General features: G+C 39.1%; 1 protein-coding gene across 1 annotated transcript in view; it reads left to right on the forward strand.

Annotated features, from left to right (window-relative positions):
* Positions 1-1,250: 1,250 nt before the first annotated feature.
* Positions 1,251-19,818, forward strand: part of LOC123774158 (glutamate receptor-like) — a 124,461-nt gene continuing 105,893 nt past the window's right edge. The window contains exons 1-2 of the mRNA XM_069312663.1: positions 1,251-1,470; positions 9,182-9,310. Coding sequence (XP_069168764.1) covers positions 1,379-1,470; positions 9,182-9,310 — 221 coding nt within the window. The 5' untranslated portion in view covers positions 1,251-1,378. The remainder of the gene's footprint in view (positions 1,471-9,181; positions 9,311-19,818) is intronic.

Consider the following 19,818-nt stretch of genomic DNA (forward strand, 5'->3'; position numbering starts at 1 on the left):
GCCCATATTCAGCCCACCTGAACGTGGCGGGGAACGGAGGTCATGGGAGTATCCATTGAGCTAAGGCAATAAAAACTTAAAGTGTTCTATGATTACAGGCCTCCACGTGCAGAAATGGATCTTTCAGTGTTATTTCGACACACCACCACTCAAACACAGTAATTGTTAGGGATTTCGACGCCCACCATAGCGTGGCACTTGGCTCAAACACAATAACTGAGGCTGGCATTCGTATAGCACATCTAATAGACCAGGTGCCAGAAATTCATATTCTAAACAAGGATGAACCCACCCACATTTAAGGAGTGTAGACTCAACTTTACCTTCATGTCAGCCTTCTTCAGAGACGCAGCAACATGGTCAGCAGAGCACACACTCACAAGCAACTATTATAGGGTCCAAATTTATCTAAAAGGTGAACTCCGCCTCCCCCCTTCCCCTACCTCCACCTTGATGGTTGTGAAAGTGGAAGTTCACTCCAGCGAAACGGAACTCCTTTTAAAACTTCATCTCAGAATGTAATAGAAACTATAATGTTCCCAAAGGTATTAATCAGGCATAACAAGATTTGGTCCAAGCTATTCAGAGTGCACCCAACTACTCAATTACACTACAAAAACAGTCCATCGGACACCACAAAGATCACTGGTACTATTGCGAACGGAGTAGAAGTGTAGGATTTTCCCACACACGCCACAGTCCTCCACAGTGGTGCATATTCCGACTATTTAAAACATAAAATACCACATTTTTTCTACAATGTAACTAATAATACTTGCATATTATAGTTTTGTTTACAGATATGTGTTTTAGTTCTGTGTTCAATTTTGATGAAATATATTAATTCCTCTCAGTCACGTATTCAAAGCGTGACTGTACCACATTTTATCAGCTGATGAATGTATATACTACATTCATCAGCAGGAACAGGGAACAATGAACCATCAGATGGTCTGAGGTTCTGTTGTTTTGACAGATTACTGATCGTCTACATGTCCCAGGAGGCGTTGGAGTTTTTGAGGTAGCAGTTAATACCTCGAACTTCAACCAGACTGAGAGTAATCTCTCTAGGATCATACCCGATGTTAAAAAGGTAGTTTGATGGTTAATTTTACTTTTAGCACGGATCAGAAACAATAACATTGACTTAGATAACCTAGTGATCAAGTTATGTTGATGTTAATCTGGTGTAAAGCTGATCGCTGAAACTTAGTTATGTGTAAGATTAATATATAGATTTCGACAGCTGCGGCAGCTGTCATCCCACACGACAGTTTCTGTGATAAGTGACGACCTGGCCTTCCTCTCTGCCTTCCTCAAGTGGTCCCTCAAGGGTCGCCTCCTGGTGTGGTCAACGAGGCTCCTGGTCGTCACCCGCATGACCCTCCACCACCTCCAGTCCCACTACGCTGCGCTCTCCAAGATGAATGCCATGTTGCTCGTTATCAGCGACGACATCGCCGCCATCAGGTAACATATCATGTTTATCAGACAGTGGTAAGTGGATTTTAATTCACCTTAGAAAAGATAGCAACTGCACAACCGAGGCATCCAAAGTCAGAACAACAGTATGCAAGAAAATGGAGGGAAACACTGTAGGGGGCAATAAGAGTCATCACCAGCGAGGACACAGTTCCCACCAGAGATGCCAATACAGCACAATCCCTGAGAGACAAACACCCACCCAGAGCTGTACGTGACAACAGTGTACCATTAGTTGGTGTCACCAGAGCAGAACCCCCTGTGTGTGGACGAATCCGTGGTGCACAAAGCAGCTTTATCCATCCCACCAGGATCAGCAGGCGGGCTCACAGGACTAAGACCCAACCACACCAAACAAAGAATCAAATCTGCCTAGTTGTTAGAAAAGTCACCGAAAACCTATCCAATGAGCTCAATATATGCTTCTTGGGTGATGGTACTCTAGCTGGTTCAGGAGCAGCGAGTCAATCTAGGCCTCACCTTGAACGCTTCCAAATGCGAAATATCCTCTTCTAATCAGCACATTATAGATCAAATTAAGGGAGAGATGAAGCCAAGAGGATGGGAGGTCAAGTCGCAGACGTTGGGCTCCACCTTCCCTCTGACTTCCTTAGTCGGTCAGCTGTTGAGAAAGCCTCTTCCCAGCCGAAACGTTCAACATTCACTTTCCCATTTTATTTTTTTTCCACATACCAATGATCACAACACCACAATATTCCACAACGCCTTTTTCCTTTTATACCTTACCTTTTCCTATATTCTTGTCCCATTTGTATAGATCTACTTGTCTTCACCTGTCCCCTTACTGGTATAACTCTAACACCTTGTATTTTCTTATCACTTGAGAATGAACCATGTAGGTTCGAAACATTGTGCAAATTTTATAATAAGTGTAACACATTCTACAGTTATTTATTTATTTTTCTTCACCTCGAACGAAGATGACCTTTGGAGAACTCCTCTTCCAATTAAATCAAGATGCTAGAACACTAGTCAGAGGGATAGAAGCCCTGAACAAGAAAATAATCAATACAGAATATGCAGTCATATTCAATGAAACATATATATATATATATATATATATATATATATATATATATATATATATATATATATATATATATATATATATATATATATATAACTGAAAACTCACACCCCAGAAGTGACTCGAACCCATACTCCCAGAAGCAACGCAACTGGTATGTACAAGACGCCTTAATCCACTTGACCATCACGACCGGACATAAGTTTTCAGTTGCAGTTGCTTTTTCAGTTGCATATGTCCTGGGGACCATTCAGGCTTGTTCGCATATATATATATATATATATATATATATATATATATATATATATATATATATATATATATATATATATATGTGTGTGTGTGTTCATTTTTTGTATAAAATCAGATATGTAACTGTATAACCTTGCATAATAAAGTGTACACCATAATAAAAAAAAAAGGAGGGGGGGGGGGAAGGAGAAGCGAACACTCTTTCGTATTCAGAGTTAAATGGCAAGTTTTTCCCTGAATGCTCTGTGTTCCCTTCTCTGAGGCTGTGGGTCCCTATAATTGCACCAGTGGTGGTACTCCCTATATATAAATATATATATATATATATATATATATATATATATATATATATATATATATATATATATATATATATATATATATATGATATATATATATATATATCATATATATATATATATATATATATATATATATATATATATATATATATATATATATCATATATATATATATATATATATATATATATATATATATATATATATCATATATATATATATATATCATATATATATATATATATGTATATATATATATATATATATATATATATATATATATATATATATATATATATATATATATATATATATATATATATATATATATATATATATATATATATGATGGACAACTCTCCTAAACACGAGAGTGAAGTTATACAACTTTAGAACACTTTCCCACCAGGAGACTCGAACCCTAGCCAGCACAGAAGATTTCCAGCAACTGGCATAACAGGTACGCCTTTAACCCACTGCACCAACGCTCAGACCCAAAAGAGATGGTAATTTCGGAGTATTTATACACACCAAAGACCACCATCTCCCAAGAGCACTAGAGCAAGTGAGGGGTCATTTTTACGTTTTTCATCAAGTCCCTGTTAATATGGGAGAACACTGTGTCTATGCTTGATGCACCACTCTCCTAAACACGAGAGTGAAGTTATACAACTTTAGAACACTTTCCCACCAGGAGACTCGAAAAAAAAAACTAGCGTTGGTGCAGTGGGTTAAAGGCGTACCTGTTATGCCAGTTGCTGGAAGGCTTCTGTGTTGGCTAGGGTTCGAGTCTCCTGGTGGGATAGTGTTCTAAAGTTGTATAACTTCACTCTCGTGTTTAGGAGAGTTGTGCATCAAGCATAGACACAGTGTTCTCCCATATTAACAGGGACTTGATGAAAAACGTAAAAATGACCCCTCACTTGCTCTAGTGCTCTTGGGAGATGGTGGTCTTTGGTGTGTATAAATACTCCGAAATTACCATCTCTTTTTCAGTCCATCTGGTCACCACTTGGTCCGGGAGACATCTCCCGTCACGCAGGGTGCAGTCGCGCCTCCACAGATCTCCAGTATCAGCTCTTGATACTGGTAATGGCTCAAAAGGGCCACCACTTACGGGCTATTCATGCCCGTGCCACCTCTTGGGTGGCTTAATCTTCATCAATCAATCAATCATCTCTTTTGGGTCTGAGCGTTGGTGCAGTGGGTTAAAGGCGTACCTGTTATGCCAGTTGCTGGAAGGCTTCTGTGCTGGCTAGGGTTCGAGTCTCCTGGTGGGAAAGTGTTCTAAAGTTGTGTATATATATATATATATATATATATATATATATATATATATATATATATATATATATATATGCGAACAAGCCTGAATGGTCCCCAGGACTATATGCGAATGAAAACTCACACCCCAGAAGTGACTCGAACCCATACTCCCAGAAGCAACGCAACTGGTAACTACAGGGCGCCTTAATCCGCTTGACCATCACGGCCGTCAAAAGGAAGTTTCGAGGCTATTCTCAAATAGCCTCGGCTATCACTTCCTTTTGACGGCCGTGATGGTCAAGCGGATTAAGGCGCCCTGTAGTTACCAGTTGCGTTGCTTCTGGGAGTATGGGTTCGAGTCACTTCTGGGGTGTGAGTTTTCATTCATATATATATATATTAGTATATTTTGGTAGCAGTCTTTCCTGTAGACATATATTATTAAATATGACCGAAAAAGTAAGATTAATAATTCTAACACGAATTTTCTCAATCTTTCGTACATTACGCTTCACTGTTGGAGGTAAATCAAAAATCAATTCTCCAAAATTCATTTTTATTTCTAGTCTGACGCGACACGGGCGCGTTTCGTAAAACTTATTACATTTTCAAAGACTTTAGTTCACAAATACACAACTGAATAGAACTTACATATCTCCTATTTTATATCTACATTTGAGTGAGGTGGAAGGGGTGATGTGGCATTAACACAAGACAGAACAAAATGTGGTATTAATAGGGTATTAATTTCATCAACACAAGACAGAACAAGGGTATTAATAGGGTATTAATTTCATCAACACAAGACAGAACACGAAACAATGGATATTGAATAGAAGTGTTTGTAGAAAGCCTATTGGTCCATATTTCTTGATGCTTCTATATTGGAGCGGAGTCTTGAGGTGGGTAGAATATAGTTGTGCAATAATTGGCTGTTGATTGCTGGTGTTGACTTCTTGATGTGTAGTGCCTCGCAAACGTCAAGCCGCCTGCTATCGCTGTATCTATCGATGATTTCTGTGTTGTTTACTAGGATTTCTCTGGCGATGGTTTGGTTGTGGGAAGAGATTATATGTTCCTTAATGGAGCCCTGTTGCTTATGCATCGTTAAACGCCTAGAAAGAGATGTTGTTGTCTTGCCTATATACTGGGTTTTTTGGAGTTTACAGTCCCCAAGTGGGCATTTGAAGGCATAGACGACGTTGGTCTCTTTCAAAGCGTTCTGTTTTGTGAACGAGAGTTTCTCATGAGTAGGCTGGCCGTTTTTCTGGTTTTATAGTAAATCGTCAGTTGTATCCTCTGATTTTTGTCTGTAGGGATAACGTTTCTATTAACAATATCTTTCAGGACCCTTTCCTCCGTTTTATGAGCTGTGGAAAAGAAGTTCCTGTAAAATAGTCTAATAGGGGGTATAGGTGTTGTGTTAGTTGTCTCTTCAGAGGTTGCATGGCTTTTCACTTTCCTTCTTATGATGTCTTCGACGAAACCATTGGAGAAGCCGTTATTGACTAGGACCTGCCTTACCCTACTGAAGAACTCTGTAGGGTAAGGCAGGTCCTAGTCAATAACGGCTTCTCCAATGGTTTCGTCGAAGACATCATCAGAAGGAAAGTGAAAAACCATGCAACCTCTGAAGAGACAACTAACGCAACACCTATACCCCCTATTAGACTATTTTACAGGAACTTCTTTTCCACAGCTCATAAAACGGAGGAAAGGGTCCTGAAAGATATTGTTAATAGAAACGTTATCCCTACAGACAAAAATCAGAGGATACAACTGACGATTTACTATAAAACCAGAAAAACGGCCAGCCTACTCATGAGAAACTCTCCAGACACAAAACAGAACGCTTTAAAAGAGACTAACGTCGTCTATGCCTTCAAATGCCCACTTGGGGACTGTAAGCTCCAAAAAACCCAGTATATAGGCAAGACAACAACATCTCTTTCTAGGCGTTTAACGATGCATAAGCAACAGGGCTCCATTAAGGAACATATAATCTCTTCCCACAACCAAACCATCGCCAGAGAAATCCTAGTAAACAACACAGAAATCATCGATAGATACAGCGATAGCAGGCGGCTTGACGTTTGCGAGGCACTACACATCAAGAAGTCAACACCAGCAATCAACAGCCAATTATTGCACAACTATATTCTACCCACCTCAAGACTCCGCTCCAATATAGAAGCATCAAGAAATATGGACCAATAGGCTTTCTACAAACACTTCTATTCAATATCCATTGTTTCGTGTTCTGTCTTGTGTTGATGAAATTAATACCCTATTAATACCCTTGTTCTGTCTTGTGTTGATGAAATTAATACCCTATTAATACCACATTTTGTTCTGTCTTGTGTTAATGCCACATCACCCCTTCCACCTCACTCAAATGTAGATATAAAATCGGAGATACGTAAGTTCTATTCAGTTGTGTATTTGTGAACTAAAGTCTTTGAAAATGTAATAAGTTTTACGAAACGCGCCCGTGTCGCGTCAGACTAGAAATAAAAATGAATTTTGGAGAATTGATTTTTGATTTACCTCCAACAGTGAAGCGTAATGTACGAAAGATTGAGAAAATTCGTGTTAGAATTATTAATCTTACTTTTTCGGTCATATTTAATAATATATATATATATATATATATATATATATATATATATATATATATATATATATATATATATATATATATATATATATATATATATATATATATATATATATATATATATATATATCACTAAGAACTCTATTTGATCTGGCCTGGCCAGGATTCGAACCCATGACGTCCAGGATCACTCCTAAACGTACACTGTCCCGTGACCACCGAACCAATGATTGTCAATAAGAATTGGTCAGTCTTGGTGCTTATTAACTAAGCTCTACGACTGATCAACCCCCAACGATACTCATTGATCTATTTGGGTACAGTTTTCCATCAAATTCTGGCACATGCACGGGCTGCGCTGAGTTTTATAAATGTGAGAAAGCTGCAGGAATATGAAAGCCGTAGATCAATAAGAACTTACGAGTTCAGCATGGGTTCGGAATCATGAATTTCGAATGAAGAATGACATGGGTTCGAATCCTGGCCGGGTCAAATAGCAGCCCGTCCTCTAAAAAAAGACGAAAAATTGATTCCATGCACTCGCCAAACCCCCTGTTTATGAATGAAAAACGGTGTACACACAACCCGTCCCCGACTCAAGTCATTACTTCCAGCGGTCGACCCCACAGACGCATTCATAAATTGTAACATTCTGTTCATTCAAAACGGGAATTTTCTCAAATTTACATGAATATTATAATATATTAGAATATTATGCACATATAGGTTTAGGTTAGGTTAGGTTAGGTGTTTAGGTTCTGTTGGCGATTATTTGTATTTTTAGTACGTGGGAGTAGCATTTTCAGTGTTGTGATTCGAACAAAATTCGTCAGCGAAGCACTTGTTCCAGAAGTGTTGGTCCAAGGATTAGACCACGGAACATACAATATCAAATAATAAACCAGAATAGTTCACAGGTTGCACTTTAATATCTGAGAATTCCACAGTACACACTCTCATGCTTTTGTATTGTGTTGGTAGAATGGTACAGCACTCAGCTTTGCATCACGTTGGCGAAGGTTCGATCCCCAATTAGGGCATTAGACTCTTTGCACTATCTTTATACGTAAAAAATAAATAAGTGCACCCTTTTAAATTTGGTCTTCTATGTGAGGTGAATATAATTAATGAATCAGAACATAATTTATGTTTTATGGAATTATGACTTTAGTTTAAATAGCAGGAAACATCAGTTAATTTTTTGAAGATCAATGATTAATGGTTTATACTTTTACAAGAAAAAAGTTTTGATTTTTTTTTTTAAATATTGTCATAGTATAGTGGCAGGCAGTGCCAAAAATTGTGACGGGGTCTGAATGTGACCGTGACACACAGTTCCCTTTACAACTGTGGTGACCCCCGACCATCCGATGTTCATCCCACTCCCGAAACTATTGTTTCTCAATTTGGGAGAAATTAGCTCCAAGCATCTGGCTTCACATTTGAACAGACAGACATACATTCTTTCATAGGTATATATTTAGTTTTAGTTAAAGTATTTATATAGTGTTGTATAAAAAATATATTTAAAACAATATAATATCAAATATTACTATAATTTCATATGAGTAATTAATAGAGAATTACTTCAGAGAAAAATATTTATGAATTACTTAAAATGGCTTAAAATAACATTAATTTTATGCATAATTATTGTAAACATTTCATTAATGTATTTTAGGCCAATTTAAATCATTCGTAAATATTTTTATCTGAAGTAATTCGGTATTAATTACTCATATGTAATAATAGTACTTACAATTCTATTTTTATTTTTATGTTAACTGTTGAAAAAAAAATTTGTGTACTATGCAATTAAACTGTTTACATGTTTTATTTATAAAACTAAATATATAATTTCAGTCAACTTTTGTATTATTTTATACTCAATTATTGTAAACATTTAATTAGACAAAATGTTGACTAGCATGTTAAAAAAATTTGACAAAATAAGACTAAATATTTATTTAGATTTATAAAATTCTTGCTTTTTAAATATTGTCTTTTGATTATTCAAACGTTACAAAATGACTTTATGTAAATAGCTACAGTGTGACTTTGTTACACCAACGTAAAAGAGTTACAAATACGTTTTGCATTTCCTGGGAATAACCTATACTCATAAGTTGGGAGTTATTTACATGATTGGAGAAAAAAATATATACAGTAACCATCACATGTTGAAGAAGGAACTACTGAACAGTCTCCTCACAGGTGCAAAGTGTATGTTCACTTACCGTTCAGACCTGAGGGAACGGAACCATTGTTGGTAGCCTTGTGGAGGCCGCGACAGGGCCTCCTCCTCACCTCCCGCCTCCCACTCTTCCCTCACAAGTTCTCCAGGTGAGTGATAATGTTAACAACTATGTTCACATATGTTTATTTTTGTGCTACTATACTTTAGGTAACTTCTGGTCTAGTGATTTCCGTGCTAGATCAACCTGTCCTCTCGAATACTACAAATCACTTTGACATAAATTTCCAACGGCCATCATATGATGTACCATACATCATAGCTTTTCGCAGAATTTATAGGCTGTCTTATTTTATATTCATGAGTCAATGGTTAGATTATGTTTGGGCAATTTAATACATCATTTTTATTACGTTGTGACAACTCTAGAGAACGAGTTGACTAGATAACCAATGGGATGACCCTGGTCTCCTAGGTTCAAATTCTATAACATTGATCGCACTAGAGCAGATGCACAAAAAAGAGAAAATCCTTGATAATCTAGCGAACCCAGCATCAGATATTATCTTCCTTGGAGATTTAAATTTACCAGGTCTAAGATGGAGAATGGTGAACACAAATATCAGAGCAGGGAATGATCCGGGAAATAACCAACCATAGGTCAGAGAACTTTTGAGACTCTGTGACAAATTCTCGCTCAATCAACAGATCACAGATCCAACTAGGAACGAAAACACACTAGACTTGCTATTCACAAACAATGATGAACTAATCAGAGACATTACAATCTCTGACACTACATACTCAGACCATAAGCTCATTGAAGTATGCACTAGCATAAATAACGGTAGTAGGTCTGTTACGGCCCTATTGGGTCGCAACCGGGTTCTTCTCTGATGTTATTACAGTTTGGGTATCCGGCCCCAAGCTAGTAGTGGCTTTCAAGGGGTGCGTTCCATAGCGCAAGTTAAATTAAAGGGGAAGGGATACAAATGCACTGCTTTTGTATATATATATTGCTACCACCACCATAAATCTATCACAGTCACACGCCGGGTTGCTATAACTACACTTATTATATACAAATTAGTCTTCCTCTGAAGACACAGGATGTTCCATGGTACTCACGATGAGTAGCCCTGGTTCTCTTCTTAGTGGCCCACGATGAATCCTCTGATTCTCTCGGCGAATCTACCCCAGCCACAGGCCAGCCAAATCACAGTCCCACTGGGTGCACCGTCGTGGAGGCCTTCAACCACAAATCCAGCCTGTAGCTGGCAGGTTCCGATCAGCTCTGCTGTGTAGGCCACTCCACGACCGATACTAGGGTTGCGAGCCCTAGGCAGGAGCCTCGTGTGATTCCGCAGATCACTCTCCTCTTCTCTCCGCACCACAGTGGCTAGTCTCTTCCACCAGCCAGCCCCCAGATAAGACGATTCCTGGTACTGCCACGTCACAGGCAGGCTAACACACTCAACAGTGTTCGTCCGGGGGTGACTCACAGCTTCTGCAGCAAACACGTGGAGAGACTTTGGCTGCCTTGGGTAGACTGATCCACCGTCCAATACAGCAGTCCCAGGTCGACTCTGTAATCAGACACGTTATCAGTACTAGGGACGCTCTAGGGCACCTCACTTACAGGCTTAGACACAAACGTCCACCTATCCACTCCATAGATGGCGTTGCTGTCTAAGCGCCACCTCACCAGAAGTCAGCAGCGGCTATGTTATGAGCTGACTAAGACGGGAATCCAGCCCCTGTGGCCGGTATATCCCGTCCTCACTTGATGGCGTCGTCCATTTGGAGGGCGTTTCGGGAGCAGACTGGCAGATGGCGTTGTCGTCACTGCTCCGTGCTAGGACGCTGGACTCAGGTCCGTAACAAGGTCTAAGAGACCCAAAAAGCGAGAAGGAATTTTCAATCAATTCAATTTCAACAATAAGAGGATCGACTGGGAAAAATTAAATGTAGACCTTGCAACCATTCAATTGGAGACGGTCTTAAGTGACAAAACTCCCATACAGGGAATAGATCAACTAACAGCTGAAGCATACAAGGTCTGCTTGAAGCACGTGTCTGTGAGGAGGTTCAGAAAGAGGACCACTTTAGAAAGAGAACGCAGACGACTGTACAGGAGAAAGGAAAAAAAATAACGGAAATGCTTAGGCAGACATGACTATCACAAGCAAGGAAAATAAACCTAAACAGGGAGATCGAAGAAATAGAACAAACGTTGAAGCGATCATACGAAGCTGGGGAAATTGAATTGGAACAGAAAGCTATACAAGAGATAAAGAAAAATCCAAAATATTTTTTCACATATGCAAAATCAAAATCAAAAACCTCCACCAGTATTGGACCTTTAATTACAACTGAAGGTACGTACACAGAGGACAACAAAGAAATTAGTGAAATTTTAAGAAGCCAGTATGAGGCTATGTTTAGCACACCAATAAACAACAAAAGCAAAAAATTATAGGCCAGTTGCACTAACATCACACATAATAAAAGTTTTTGAAAGAGTGATTTGGAATCAAATTTCTAGTTTTATGAAAACTAATGAGTTACACAACCCAGGACAACATGGATTTAGAGCGGGAAGATCCTTTCTGTCACAGTTACTCAACCACTATGACCAAATCACAGAAGCTCTAAAAGAAAAGCAAAATGCAGATGTAGTATTCACAGACTTTGCAAAGGCATTCGACAAATGTGATCATGGAGTGATTGCACACAAAATGAGGTCAATGGGAATAACTGGTAAAATAGGACGTTGGATACTCTGTCGAAAAGAACACAAAGAGTAACAGTCAATCAAATAACATCAAGTCCAAGCACAGTTAAAAAGCTCTGTACCTCAAGGTACAGTCCTTGCACCACTGCTGTTCCTTATTCTCATATCATATATAGATAAAAATACGAGTCACAGCATCGTGTTATCCTTTGCAGATGACACAACAATCAGCATGAAAATTACCTTCGCTGAAGACATGGAAAAATTCCAAGCAAATATCAACAAAGTTTTCGATTGGGCAGCAGAAAATATCATGATTTTAACAGCGATAAATTCCAGGTACTCAGGTACGGCAAAAATGAGGACCTGAAACATAATACAGGTAAGAAAACACAATCAAATCTGCCCATAATAGGTAAACAGCATATCAAGGATTTGGGAATAATGATGTCCGACGATCTAACGTTTAGGGAGCATAACCAAACAAATATTGCGTCAGCCAGAAAAATGATAGGATGGATTACGAGAACTTTCAAATCCAGGGACCCCATCACGATGGTTGTACTCTTCAAGTCACTGGTGTTGTTCCGTCTCGAGTACTGCTCAGTACTCACTTCCCCCTTTCAGTGCAGGAGAGATTGCTGAAATAGAGGGAATACAGAGAACATATACGGCACGCATAGACGCGATAAAGCACCTAAATTATTGGGATCGTCTCAAAGCTATCCAAATGTACTCACTAGAAAGGAGACGAGAGAGATACCAAATAATATACACATGGAAAATACTCGAGTGCCAGGTCCCTAATCTACACAGTAAAATAACAGCATACTGGAGTGAACGATATGGAAGCAAATGCCGAATTGAACCAGTGAAGAGCAGAGGTGCCATAGGCACAATCAGAGAACACTGTATAAACGTCAGAGGTCTGCGGCTGCTCAACGTCTTCCCAGCGACTATAAGAAATATTGCTGGAACAACCGTGGACATAATATATTTGTCTTCAAGAGAAAACTAGACTGTTTTCTAAAAGATGTTCCGGACCAACCAGGCTGTGGTGGGTATGTGGGTCTGCGGGCCGCTCTAAGCAACAGCCTGGTGGACCAAACTCTCACAAGTCGAGTCTGGCCTTGGGCCGGGCTTCGGGAGTAGAAGAACTCCCAGAAACCCATCAACCAGGTATCAACTAGTGCTGTAAAACTACAATGAAAGGAAAGAAAAGACAAAACTGAATGATTTAAAAACACTGAGAGGTCAATTACATACAAAATTATTTCATGTGAGTTGCCGAATTAGAGTAGAGGGTTAGTGAGGTGATGCATAAAAAAACTAAGCGTAAAAAGTAGTTACATGATAAGGAAATGAGCTCTCGGGTAACCTTAGTAGGCATGACATTTTGGGCAGTGACGTCTTTGTTGGTTATTTCGCATTCCGGTCTTAGAACATAAGAATAAAGGTAACTGCAGAAGGCCTATTGGTCCATACGAGGCCGCTCTTATTGTTGGGAAGAAAGCTTACTCTCTATTGATTGATTGATATTTAATTAATAGATTAATTTAAATTAATCGAAGGACCACCCTATTTTGACTGAAAAGGGAAACAGATAAAGTTAAATGATAAGGACTGAAACACCAGTGCCTATGGATAAGAAACTATTAAAGATTATTCTTTAAACTTCTATGGGCTGAATAAAATATTAATGTTTGAGAACAAACTTTCCATCCTTCACAAAATTGGGGGTTAATGCCAGAAGTAATCTACTCCCAGTATGCTTCATCGAAGCTGGTTCTTCCTCGAATAAAAATTAGTAATTCTACTAAATACTATTAAGAAACATTAGATAAATTGATTAATGGTCCAAAGATTATATATTGATTAACCAAGCAATTATTCTCATTTGACTTTTATGAGGCTAACATATTACGTTAGATATATCAAATCAAATAAACTAAATCTCTTCAACTGATCTATAATTTTCTCAATTAAAGAAATAATAGAAAACATTTCAGCTGCTTAGCTGTAATAGTGAGCGGAGAGGTTGAGGTGCAATGGTGTCGTCTGCTACTTGCGGCAACACGTGAGTTCAAGCATTGCGTGGAAACATGATGCCCACGACCGCTTAAAACACAAGCTGAAATTTCAACTGTATGTACTAATTGGTTACACCTACTATATAATATTCTCACTATGCCATAGAAGGAATAAATTTAATTCCTTATGGACGTACTTATTGTTTGGGGAGGTCGTGTAGCATAACGATGGACAGTGCACAGTAAAATGATATACCTAGAGATCTCACGATATAACAAATATTAGTGCACTTAACCTGCTGGTTGTCCACCGAAGAAATTCCAGATTGCTACTGGAGCAATTGTACGCTCCTAGGGCATTTAAATGCAAGGGCCTAATGTAGTATTGATGGAAATCGACTCTCCCGGGACGCACGATGTGATTGTTGGCATCTCTAGCGAAGCAGCATGGTGAATAATCACGTCCTCACGGCGTGGTAGCTAAAGGCGAATGGCTGTGTCTCTCTGCCCTCCCTCAACTCATCTCTCGCATTCACAACAGAAATTACTAATCACGGATAATTCTTTTCCATGTAATTACTGCTGTAATGCGTTAATGAGAAGCGGGTTGCAATTATAGGGAATTAAAAAATATCATATTCTTGTTAAATGGTGTTAATCGAGAAATGGAGGGAAATTTTATTTCCTCCATAGCATTCGTACGTAACAGATGAAACTGCTACTTGATAATAATTTCAGTCAATAACTCTCAGTTTTGGATTATTGGGAGCTATATTATCCGTAGTTAATTACTGTACGGAATACTGATAATTTTTGAGAACCACATTCAATTCTCTAACATATTGGTAATAAATATGTTTAAATGTACATTATCTGACGCAATCCTGCCTCTCGATGTCGTGAGAATATTAGCAATAGGCCCAGATAAAGAAATATTAATTTATATTAACACTACCGTTAGTGAAAGTAATAACTACTGTAATTAGTATATAATAATGATGTATTGTAATTCAATGGTAGTGTGTTAGTGTTGGAAATTTCCAACATAACTCTGGGGGGGAACTCGGGTCGTAGTTCAATGTTGAGTACTGACGTACCTATTCCGAAGTTAATGTTAATGTTAGTACGTTAGTACACACATAACGGATGTCCCGTAATTGTCAAGGACAGACAAAGACTTTAAGTCTTGTAAAGGAACTCATGTTAAATGTAAAACATGTAATTGTGAATCATCAAAAGTTAATAACTACTAAAGCCTACAATGTACTCAAAGACTGGTGTCGTGATGACGTGTAACAGTTATGGTACCAAGTCTTAAAGTTTTGTAAACTCATAGATGCTCTAGATGGAATAATGTTATAGTTGATAGCCTACACAAACAAATTAATGATTAAATCATACACTTTAAGGTAACTGAGAATCCACTGTGAGGTGAATGTCTTGGGTCATTGTAACTTGTAACTGATTTGTTACTTGACATCACAACACAGCATCATCATGATTACTCAAATTGGATGGTAAATTATTTGCTCTTAATCAGAGCTATAATAGGCTTGTAGTTTCTGTTTACTCTGTTGAGCAGCTGCTCTAGGTGGGCGGGTGCTCGGCGGATCAGAATTGTTGTCCTCAGAAACTGTAGGTGAAGTTGGTTCTGTTAAACACTCTCGTTCTGCTAATTCGAGGGGTACCAACTTCTCTAATGTTTTTAGGGTAGTAGTACCCCGGCACAAAACCCGTACTACTCTCAGGATGCCTTGGTGATCTGGGAGGATAGAGACAATTTTGCCTATAGGCCATTCTGACCTGGGTCCATCACTGTCAATCAACACTAGGTCTCCTGGTTTGAGTTGAACTTTATTATAGGGGCTCGAAGCTCCTTAGTGGTATTCTTGTAGAGCTGTGAGGTATTCTCGAGTCCACACCTCATTCCACCTTTCAATTACTCTCGAGAGATGTTGGCAACTTTCCACTAAGTCACTCCCAGTCACATGGGAAGGGTCAATGGGATCCTCTTCTGCCAAAGGTATCAGAGGGCTCAGCAGCCGTCCATGTATTAAATGTGAGGGACTCAGGGGTTCTCTCTGTGAGAAGTCATCTGATAGGTAAGTTAATGGGCGATTGTTGATTCGCGCCTCAATTTCCACGACGAGTGTTTGGAGTTCAGAGAAACTAATTTTCTGTCGATGCAAGGTCTTCCTTAAACATTTCTTGACAGTCCCTATCATACGTTCGTAGACCCCATCTTGCCAGGGGGCTCTGGGAGCAATAAATTTCCAGTGGCATTGTCGTCTCTGCATGACAGACTGCACTTCCGGATGATTCCATATCTCTCGTAGGCAGGCTTCTCCTGCCACAAAATTTGAACCATTATCAGTTATCATTAGTTTGGGACAGGATCTGCGAGCTGCAAATCTACGAAAAGCTTGGATGAAGGCTTCGGCACTCATGTCAGAAGTCACTTCTAGATGTATGCCTCGTGTGGTTGCACACGTGAAGAGGCAAATATAAGCTTTCACTGGTATCTTATCTTGAGTACCAGTGAGAAGCAAGACTCCTGTGTAATCGACACCAGTGGTCTCAAAAGGACGAAGACGGACTACTCTCTCCTTAAGGAGTGGTGGAGGTCCTGGGTAAGGACACACTCGAGCGTCGTATCTTTTGCAGATTACACAGAACTTAATGATTGATTTGACAGTTTGACGACCTAGGGGAAGCCAATATTTCTGTCTCAAGTCAGTCAGAGTGTCCAACACTCCACCATGTAAAATACCATATTGATGATGATGTAAAACTAGAAGTTTGGTAATAATGTGGTGACGTGGTAGAAGGATCGGATTCTTTGTATCCAAATCAATTTCCGCATGAAGCAGACGTCCTCCACACCTTAATATATTATGAGTGTTAGTATCATACCAAATACCTAGAGACTTGGTTAATTTATCTGGAAGATTTTCATATTCACTTCCATACATCTCTTGTTGTGCACGGTTGATCCAGTAGAGGATAGGATTGGGTAACTTATGCCTGATACCTATCTTAGCAAGAAAGTCAAACACATGTGCTGTCACTCTTAATAACTTACTCAAGTTAGAATAATTGTGAGGATTAATAGCTGAGATTCGATGAGGTTCTGGGTCTTTCATGGGAGTAGCGATACTGGTCACTATGACTTGTGGTTTCTGTTTGGGCCACTGACCACTAACAAGCCACGAAGGTCCATTAAACCACATCGAAGACTTGATTAGTTGTTTTAAGGTTAACCCTCGTGATAAGTAATCTGCAGGATTGTCCTTAGTGGGGACATGTCTGAATTTATATCCAGCAGATAATTCATGAATTTCCCTAACGCGATTACTAACGTAGGGAATTTTATTGTTGTTATTTTTTACCCATTGTAAGACTGCCTCATTGTCTGACAACACTACGATTTCACCAAAGTGGATATTATTGTGTGTCTTGGTCAGGCAATGAGCCAATCGTACTCCCACCAGCAATGCAGTTAACTCCATTTGAGGTAAAGATCTCTTCTTGATTGGAGCAACTCTTGCTTTAGATGTGAGTAAAATTGATTGTGCACTATTGACTAAGTAGGCTGCAGTGCCATATGCTTTGCCAGAGGCATCGCAAAAAACGTGCAAATTTGTGGGTAAGTTTTGTCCTGAAGCATTACGAGGAAATTTCAAAACACCTAATTGATTGAAATCCGTTGCGAGTATTTGCCATTTATCTTGCAACTCAACTGGCAACGGATCATCCCATCCCATATGTTTCTGCCTGCATTCCTGCATGAGGAGTTTGCCCCTTATTAATATAGGACTAAGTAAGCCCAAAGGGTCAAATGGTTGACTGACATACGAGAGTAATTTTCTCATGGTAAGGGATGAATTATTGGTTTGTACTGACTTGACATTCATCTCGTCAGTACCTGTGTTCCATTCCACGCCCAGAACTTTTAATTGATTAGGCACCTGATAACCCGGAAATTCTTTCTCGATTATCTGGTTTAATGATTTATTGTTTGAGGCCCATGATTGTAGTGGCATATTGGCTCCTAACAATTCACGGTTAGCCTCATGGTAGATTTCTACCAATTTGGATTTGTCATTAGTAGTTCCCTGGAAATTATTGACATACAAGTTTTCACTGATCTCCGTTTTATAAGGGCTATTTGACTTCTTCAAATGTGTATCTAATGTGGCTTCAAGTAGAAACGGTAAAGAAGTCGCACCGAATAGCACAGAAGCAAACCGGTAGGTTATGACATCACTGTCAGGATCCACTGGGTCCTTAATCCAGAGAAATTTGGTGTAATTACGATCCTCCTCTTGCAAGCCTACTCTAAGGAAAGCTTTACTGATATCAGCAGTATAAGCGAAAATACCAGTGTGGAATCGTAATAATACATCATGTAGCCTTTGTGTTAGGCTAGGTCCCATTTGGAGACATTCATTCATGGACACGCTGTTTGTCTTCAATTTAGCACTACAGTTGAAGACGATACGTATTGGCGTTGTCAATGAATCTTTCACCACAGCGTGATGGGGTAAATAGTGACTTGTTTTTCAGTCATCATTATCAACAACTTCGATAAATTTACTATTGAGTTGTTGTTGAATTAATTGATGATACATGTTTAATTTATCTGGCTGTTTCTTCAGCCGTATTAATTGAGAGGCAGCCATGAAATAATTAACTGGAAGTTGTGGATGATTCAATTTCCATGGCAGTCTCATCCAGTATTGTCTTGAAATTGAAATTGAAATTGAAATAAGTTTATTGAGGTAAAATACACACAAAGGGATGAGGTAGCTCAAGCTATTCTCACCCCGTTCAGTACAACATGTTAGTACATACATAGACACACATCAAAAACAATAAACCTGTTACCAAACATTCTGAGAGATAAACATGTACATTTCCTTCTTCACAAGTAGTATGGTATCAGACGTACACAAATACTTTTATGACCTAGTTATACGGATAATTCAACAAAATATTACAGTCTTGGTGCAAAATTCTTATATCTCTCAAGAATATCATCAACCTTTCCTTTGTGACACATCCAGGCTATTTGCTCAGGAACAGTCCTTATCTCAATGTTTCTATATACATTAATCAACGGACAATCAAGAACATAATGGGCAAGGGTGTGAGACCTTAACATACCACATAGTTTACACTTCGTGTCATTATCATGAACACCTATCCCATATTCCCAGTAATATTTGTACCCAAGCCTGAGCCGCATGTACACAGAGTCACTCCAAGCATTTCTCCTTTTACCATAAGTGAAATGGGTGTTTTGACTCACATACATGTAGTGTTGCATGGTTAGACTTCTCTCATACATTATCCCTCTCGTCTCCACTCCTGCCTGTGCCTGAATATTTCTGATTTTGCTTCTTATTTGTCTCATTGTGAATTCACATTCAATGTCAATTTGTGGTTTTGATGTGGCACGTTTGGCCAAGTCATCCGCGACCTCGTTGAGCACTATTCCAACATGAGATGGAATCCACATGAATTTCACACTATGACCTTTCAGCTGTATCTCAGTTATTCTTCTCTTACAATCCTCAACTATAGACATGAAGACTGGGTTTCGACTGTTTAAGGACTCCAGTGCTCCTCGGCTATCGACAAATACAAAAACATTTTTGTCGTCATGACATACTTCCTCCAAACACGCCAGAATGGCCTGCAGTTCAGCTTGTGTGGATGATATATAATTACTACGCCGGAGTTCAATTATCCTGTCCACAGTCCCAAACTCCGTATATTCCCTTATTAGGACACCACACCCTGCCCTGCCATCCTCCGCCACCGACCCGTCGCAATATACATGTAAACTGTTGCCTCTTGGTAACCGAGATATCATGCTTCCATACAAACA

The sequence above is a fragment of the Procambarus clarkii genome, chromosome 73, assembly GCF_040958095.1.
Source record: "Procambarus clarkii isolate CNS0578487 chromosome 73, FALCON_Pclarkii_2.0, whole genome shotgun sequence".
Lineage (NCBI taxonomy): Eukaryota > Metazoa > Arthropoda > Malacostraca > Decapoda > Cambaridae > Procambarus > Procambarus clarkii.